At 33.5% G+C, this 7,695-nt stretch overlaps 1 protein-coding gene across 3 annotated transcripts; it reads right to left on the bottom strand.

Moving 5' to 3' along the window:
* Positions 1–2,726: 2,726 nt before the first annotated feature.
* On the bottom strand, positions 2,727–7,422 carry LOC109001505 (beta-glucosidase 17-like). Of its 3 annotated transcripts, none has more exons than XM_018978823.2 (13): positions 7,103–7,422; positions 6,946–7,015; positions 6,072–6,130; positions 5,904–5,979; positions 5,642–5,719; positions 5,462–5,549; positions 5,101–5,353; positions 4,604–4,719; positions 3,829–4,046; positions 3,714–3,745; positions 3,471–3,573; positions 3,282–3,384; positions 2,727–3,057 (listed from the first exon to the last, which is right to left on the bottom strand). In XM_018978823.2, the coding sequence occupies exons 1-13, from the start codon at positions 7,238–7,240 to the stop codon at positions 3,051–3,053; spliced, it is 1,341 nt and encodes a 446-aa protein (XP_018834368.1). In that variant the 5' UTR covers positions 7,241–7,422; the 3' UTR covers positions 2,727–3,050. The 3 variants fall into 3 exon arrangements, with proteins under 3 accessions (XP_018834368.1, XP_018834367.1, XP_018834371.1); XM_018978822.2 differs by having other exon boundaries at positions 2,727–3,062; positions 7,103–7,420; XM_018978826.2 differs by having other exon boundaries at positions 2,727–3,062; positions 6,946–7,008; positions 7,103–7,121.
* Between the last annotated feature and the right edge of the window lie 273 nt (positions 7,423–7,695).

Below are 7,695 nucleotides of genomic sequence, written 5' to 3'. Positions count from 1 at the left end.
TATAAAATTATTTTATACCTAAGTTGCAAGCAAGTATGAATAATCTATGTACATAATAAAATTATTTGATATTCATTAACCATATATAAATTAATAAAAAAATTATTTAATTATTAATGATTTATTATTAATTATTAATTTATATTTTATATGGTCAATGATTATAAATTAGATAAAAATTATATTTTTACAGTGAATGTTATGTACATGAGCATCACATGCAGTGAATTTCCATTAGATTTAACGCTGCTGGTAAACAGAATGGGGGATTGAGAAGTTTTGAAAGTTCGAAGATCCACTTTGATGCAATTTTTAGTTTTTAAAGCACATTGTGAATTAAGTGAAAATTCAAGAGGGCAAAATGTAATTAACCCCATTGAAAATTTTTGAGGTATTGGGGGGCTCTCCTTGTTTGAGTGGATGTCCTAAGAATAGGTTGGGATGCAAGGTCTAAAATGGATGAAAGAGGGGAAGTAGAAGGAGGTACTATTGGAGAGAAGGGATAGGTGATGTAAGGGGATTTTCTGGGGCTATGGGCATAATAGTGATAATAGAAGGTGAAAGAGGTGAAAAAGGAGAAAAAGGAATGGGGGAGAAACAAGCAGTAGGTGACAATTGTGAAGTTGGTGAAGAGTGGGATTGATGATGAAAGGGAAAACATGTTCATGAAAGGTAACATCTCAAGAGATGAAAACTGTCTCTAGAGATGAAGTTCTAACAATGTTGAATATTTAACCTTATGTTTGTGTTTTTTTTTTTTTTTTTTTATATATATGTTTAATGGTTTCATTAGAGGTTGTGATAAATGCTTATGAGTTAGCACCAAAGCATGGGAACCGATATATTCTAAACCATCATTATTCATAAACTAGGCCAAACCTTAACACAATTGATCTTCTAACACAAGTAAAAAAGATGATTGATTCTCCAGACTTGTTTTATATCACTAAAACGTACTATTTTTTTCTCTTTTTATCCCTTATATCTTTTATAGATTAAATTAGAAATGTCATATATATCATGAAGGAAGTTTATGGATATCATTTAATAAACTCTTATCAACATTGAAGTTACTTTCTTATTGCATTGCATCTGATTTCGTTTGAGCATGGCGGAATACTTGATTTGAACCTTTGTGTGAACAAATAATGGCATTAACTACCATTGAGGTTTTGGCTTCTCTCTACTCTCTTTCGTCAATTTGTTGCCTACGTAGTCAAGGAACTATTCTTTGTGTATGCATTTTTGTAGAGGGGAAACTTGAATTATCATGTTTGTAGAAGTATAGCTTTGAGGAGAAAATTGAGAAAATAAAATCACTTGTGCATGGATTATATGTAAATGAGATTTTTTGTTAATTTTAGTTTTTTGTCATGTATACATATTTATGCTATCAAGTGTTTTATGCTTCCTGAGTTTAGATAAACATTTCATGTACATGCTTCTTGCCTTCACCCCTTCATTTCCTCTTATATTTTTAGAATTTTTGTTTTATAATAATTTGAGGATGACATTGAATATTTTTGCAAGAACCCGATATAAAGATTTATGCTAGTATATTGTACTTAATAATACATACTTACAGATTTTGTACTTTGATATGCCTTGAGAAGTCTAAAGTTGCAAATTTAGAATATAATATAATTGTTTTATGAATTGTAATTTAATGTGTATAACTGTTTTTATGGATTATAAATAATGTAATTGCTTCGAATATAAAGTAAGAACTTTGTGTAATTGTTTTAGGAATCGTAATACAAATATTTATTTATGTCAATATTAATTGACGCAAATAAGTATTTGTGACAAAAATAAATATGTGCGACCTTCATAGTAGAAAATTTTTTATTATTTGCGACCAAAAATCATATTATAAATCACTTTTTTTTAGGCGAAATAGCCGAAACAATTATAGCGGCCATAATTAACCATGATTGATAACTTTTTGCGATGAAATTTTAGACCATTTGTATTGCCGCAAATACCATGATTATTACCGACCAAAATTGAAATTGCTGCAAAAGAATATTTGAGACTCATTATTACCAACCATGTAGCGGCAAAAAACAAATGGTCGGAAAAATCTTTTTGCGATGCATTTTCTACGTTTTGCGAGAAATTTAAGTGTCGCAAAAAGTGATATTTCTTGTAGCATGGAGGAAACTCGGCAAATATATACTACTCCGACCTAGCTAGCACTAGCAGACCCGGCCAGCCAAAGCACAAATTAAATGTAAAAGGAATAAACATTATCTAGAACGAAATCTCACCAAATAGACAGATAGAAAAGAAAAGGATTTGAAAGAAAAGTGAGATAAAAATATATATATATATATATATATGCCGCATATATAAAGTAGGATTATGAGAGATTTAGATAGTAAATTAAGATGAGATGAAAGTTGAATAAAATATTATTAGAATATAATTTTTATTTTTAAATTTGAAAAAATTAAATTATTTATTGTATTTTAAAATTTAAAAAAATTATAATAATAAAATGAGATGAAAGGAATTAAGAGACATTTTTATATCCAACCCTCCCCTTAATGTAGTTTGTCAAACAAGTACAAATCTAATCAATTTGTTAAGTTCATCGAAGAAGAATGATGGTTAAAAATATAATAGAAATAATTGGTGATTTCATATGGATTGGGCGGTTCTCCTCTCTTACCATCTTCATCTTCAATGTCACAGCAAACTACAAAATCCCCATTTCACAACACTTTATACAACTGATTTTCATCATTAATAAATACATGCTGAAATTCTCAATGACATATATGATTAAACTGTGAACAGATCACAAAAGTTACATCCCCATACAACAAATCACTCGCTATTAATTTGATTACCACACAGTGTACAATAAAGGTAGCCTTCTCGTTATGTTTTCCTTTCGAAGGAGATTTTTGTACCATAAAGCCGAGTTTTTGACGTATCTTCTCAATCCATTTTTGTAATCTACGTAAGTCATGCCATACCGCAGAGTATAACCAGATTCCCATTCGAAATTATCGAGAAATGACCACACAAAGTATCCTCTCACGTCAACCCCTGCCCTGCCAGCACTTTTCCCGTTAATATCTTTAGCATTAGTGTAAAAATATGTATTTGCAAAGAAACGTTATGCATCTACAAAAGGATATTACCAAATCTAGGAGGTTAGAACTGTTATTGCAGTTCTGATTATAGAAGTGATAAGAATCCCATTGAACACGTGTAATACGTTTACCCGAAGTAGGCTAAAAGAGAGTTTGAGTAATGAAATCTGCACTCACTTAATAGCCTTTAAAAGAGTTGATAGATGGCTATGGTGGAAATTTATCCTCAAACTATCATCGAGTGCATCTTGAATGGGCAATGAGGCATTGTCATTAACTCCTGAAAAGAACCAATGAAGAAGTTTGGTTAAGATTTCAAGTACAATACTGCTGAAAGCATTCAAGGATTAGAGATTGTTTCTTTACCGTTTTCTGCAATGTAAATAAGTGGTTGGTTGAATTTTCTATTTATGTATGAAAGTAGTTCTAGAAGCCCTCTGGGATAAACGTATTGCCAGCCAGAAGCGGTCTGCACAACCATTTATAACATGGTTTACTTAGTGTAAGAGGAAAATTATACTCTTAATTTGTAGCTGAACATGGCGTGCAACTGGCCATGTTGCAAATCTGTGTTTGAGTGTGTGAGAGAGAGACGAAGAGAGAGATTACAGGTTGACCAATAGGAAGGCCATCTTTTTCCGCTGTGGCAAAAAAATAGTATATGTGAGTGTTAAGGGAAAACAAATAATACTAAGCAGATATATGTTGTGCATCCTGAGCTTACTGGTCAGATTTACGTGGCTATCCGTTGTGTAACTTAGGTTGACACTGCTAGAAGATGTAGAATCATCTGCATATCTTGCTGTGTAGTAAGTTACTCCTAGGAAATCAAAAGACCCCTTTAGCATTTCAGATTGCGATACAGAAAATGTGGGCAGTCGATTCCCCACCAATAATCGCATGGTCTCAGGGTAGTTGCCAAAGGTAATGGGATGAAGGTACCTACAAGATAATAATTAGCGATAAAGATGAAGATGAAGTGCACATTTAAGCATCTTTTTCCCTTGAGCTTGAATGGTTGAAGATAAAGTTACATAATAATAATATAGAAAGTAGTGAAAAATTGCAGAAAACAAGATTGTCTGGGTGGGCTTCCCATTGACCAATAGTTATTTCTAAAGCTATTTGGGTTTATAAGACAACTCACCAAAACTGAAAAGTAAACTTTCCAAAGACAAACACACAAGTGCCTTGTTATATTGCGTAAACAAGCAAGAAATTTAAGCTAGAACATTTATGTGGATACCTGGCGTCTGAATCTTTTAATTTCGTTATGTATGGTAAAGAGCCTGTGTGCAATCAAATGATTTGCACCCAGTGTTCGTAAAATGTACCAATTATACAGCTCAAGTTGTTGGGAACTAAGATTAACCTGTTTCAACATGTAATACCAACTCTAGCTTATAGTAGCTCAAAGGAAGATGTGTTAGGTGCATACAAAATTTAATCCCAATTCAACTTGTAAAATTAACTATCCAACATAAAATCGTTCAACTTACCATCCAAGCATAAAATCAATGGCTCTAAAGGCAGCATCAGTGCTAGCAACTGTTTGGAATTTGGGCACCATCCAGTAACAAGCTAGTACAATCCCAATGTTCCCCTTTTGTGAAGCCTACAAAAATCAAACACAACTATTTTTTTCTATTGCATATGATGTTTAAGACATTTTTATCGTGAAAGACAATGGTTGCAACCCATATTAGGATTTCAATTTTTTTTTATATGCACGAGGAATATATGTTGAAGCATATAACAGGTTATCTGCTTCCTTCTTAAAGATTATTCACTCATAATACGTATATACAAACAGAAGAATCTATATGTGAGGGAACGAAATCGAAAACACAAGTTTTTTTCCGTTTAAAACCTCAAATATAAGCAAAGATGTCAATTATGGACACTAATAAATATAATTGATTGAAGACGTGAGTCTCAAGTTCACTATAAATAATCTTCATAATGGTTACTTCAAATTATTCTACACATCACAAACCTGATACTTTTCCCTGTACAATTTTACAGCAATTGCATGAGAAAGAAGCATGTGATGGCCCACTGTATAGGGTTCCGTTGCCGAGTTCCCAAAGCTACAGTTTCCGATATAGTTAGAACATCGACCAGGTGCCTCAGTACCTGTTGCATACCCTCCACTAGCAAAATCATTTGGCTCATTAAATGTGACCCAAAACTTCACTCTATCACCGAATTCTTTGAAGCAGAGGTCCACATAGTCTTGATAATCATTCCTAATTATTAGAAATTGATGAATCGTCAATTAGTTATCTTGGTCAGATGTATACCTTTTCTTCTCCAGCTTTGTTGAACCGATTTTAACATGTATATGTCAAACTTACACAATGTTTGGGCTCAAGAATCCTAGATACTCGTCTTCGAGAGCTTGAGGAAGATCCCAATGAAATAGAGTTACAAAAGGTTGTAAACCTGCTTATATTGTAGTCAAATATTAGGGAGAGGCTCTGCATAAAATTATGATTAGCTTGATGGGTGGCATGAGAGGGAGAATGAGATTTCACCTTGATATAAGAGCTCATTTATGAGGTTATTGTAGAATGTGATGCCTTGCTGGTTCACTCCCTCACTAATTTTTCCCTCTACAAACAAAATTAAGTTCTGGTTAGATCAGATGTAGATTGGAGTATTTTGAGAAAACTTTGTAGATAAATGTTCTACTTATAGGTTTCCAGTAGGGAAAAAAAAAGGTTTAGGCGGTCTATCTTTTTCTTCTTATCACGTAAGATGGCAAAGGTTGTGTTAAGCAATGATCTTGCTACTTACTTGGTAGTATTCTGGACCATGAGATGGAGAACCTAAAGGAGTCTAAACCAATTTCTTTCATCAGAGCGATGTCCTCCTGGAACATTTCCCAATCTTTTCAGTAGACAGATTTTACCTGCAGAATAATGGATTTGTAGAAGGGTAGGGATTCTGTAACTTCGATCGTACCTGGAAAAGATAATAAAACTCATCGGCTATATCCCCCGTGCTATGGTCCGCAATTTTTTCTGTCATGACAACATAAAAATTTCTCAAAAACCATCAGTTGGACGGTTAAATGGTAGTATATAAGTATTAGATGTATAGATACACCACGACCACCAATGCTATGTGTGAGGTTGAAACATTTTCTCAAACACCGTGCGTGCACTCTGCCTCTATTTTGATAAATTTTGTAAGCTCCCATGGCATCAGAGCCTTTTGTGTAATGTCCATTGTCCAGTTCAACCATACACCTTTCACCTCAACTAATACCGTGGCAAGTTATGTGGCAACAGTTTTCTATATATTTCAATAGAACTTTGAAGTTTTTGGTTGTATATTATCCAAAGAAAAATGTGGCTTTCTTGAATTTCTCATTTCTAATCATACGAACTGATGCGTTACATTTAAAACAGTTTTTTGTTCAAGTGATCGAGGCCCTTAAAATGCAACGCATCTATCAACACAATTGAAGATAACAAGATCGGGATGATCATTACCTGGGACAATGCTAAAATATAAATGATGTACTTAGACAGTTGGATTGGGGGGCGTGGGGGAGTCCCTTTAAAACTGTTGAAGGTTCTCATGCCTCTTATGTTAGGCAAATGAAAAATTATAGACATACTACTTAAAAATTAAAAAACATGTGATTTTTAAATGTAACGTCTACTGTCTAGGAAAATAAGATGATAGAATATTTTTATATATTCGTTTATTGTCCTTTAAGAACGATGGCTGTGTTCTTGTTTGGGAGGATTTTCTGTGTGTTGGGCTCTGTGTTTCTACCTTCAGAAAATGTCTTTGAATTTGGAAAAGAAAGTGATGCAGAGAGAGAGACCTGGATGTACGCTGGTGAAAGTATCCCATATGCTGGACCCTTTTCCATCTTGATATGCGGCTCCTTCGTACTTGAAAGGAAACAACGAAAACCCTAAACAAAACATTATATGAATACGAGATGCATATAATAAATGCCAGTGGAGTAGCATATATACCTGGTAAGCACTGGAGGCGGCTCCAAAAATGAAACCAGCTGGAAAATCTGTACGGTTAAGACCCAAAGTGCATCCCAAAAAGGAGGTCAGAGGAAGTAGAAGGTACCATAATAGGAGACTCCCATGAATTATTTTCATGCCTATACGTTCACTCTTTTTTTGTGTAGGCTGCAGCCACTCTCTTCTCCTACAGCCAGTCCTACTACTTCAGTTTCAATACCGGCTGAAATGATATTTACAGTCCTGTCTCCCGTATTTTCGAATCGGGACAGTTCCACGCATGCCTCTTTTATCCCTCTTAGACTCTTTCCCACCTTATCAGCTAGCTACCATTCCTGCAAGGGCAGCTACCATTCCTGTGATAAACAATTTTCATCTATCTTATTATTTGAATTTTTTCAATTTTTTAAATAAAATATAATAAATAATTAAATTTTTTCAAATCTCAAAAAAAAAATAATATTAAAAAATAATAATATTTTTTTCAACTTTCATCTTTCATCTAAAATTATCTCATCGTATCTCTGAATACAAACCAATCCTAAAAGAATTTAGATATTCTGAACTCTAGCAATAGTTTTCTCAACAAAATA

This window comes from Juglans regia, chromosome 14, assembly GCF_001411555.2.
Source record: "Juglans regia cultivar Chandler chromosome 14, Walnut 2.0, whole genome shotgun sequence".
In the NCBI taxonomy this organism is placed as follows: domain Eukaryota; kingdom Viridiplantae; phylum Streptophyta; class Magnoliopsida; order Fagales; family Juglandaceae; genus Juglans; species Juglans regia.
This window is presented reverse-complemented; position numbering and strand designations above follow the sequence as displayed.

Excerpts from the sequence above, each read along its gene's own strand:
- LOC109001505 (XM_018978822.2), bottom strand. The coding sequence starts at position 7,240 with ATGAAAATAATTCATGGGAGTCTCCTATTATGGTACCTTCTACTTCCT. Across the intron at positions 5,980-6,071 it reads AGTTTTATTATCTTTTCCAG|GAGGACATCGCTCTGATGAA; the intron begins GTACGATCGAAG and ends GAAATGTTCCAG. Across the intron at positions 4,047-4,603 it reads ATTGATTTTATGCTTGGATG|GTACCTTCATCCCATTACCT; the intron begins GTAAGTTGAACG and ends ATTATCTTGTAG.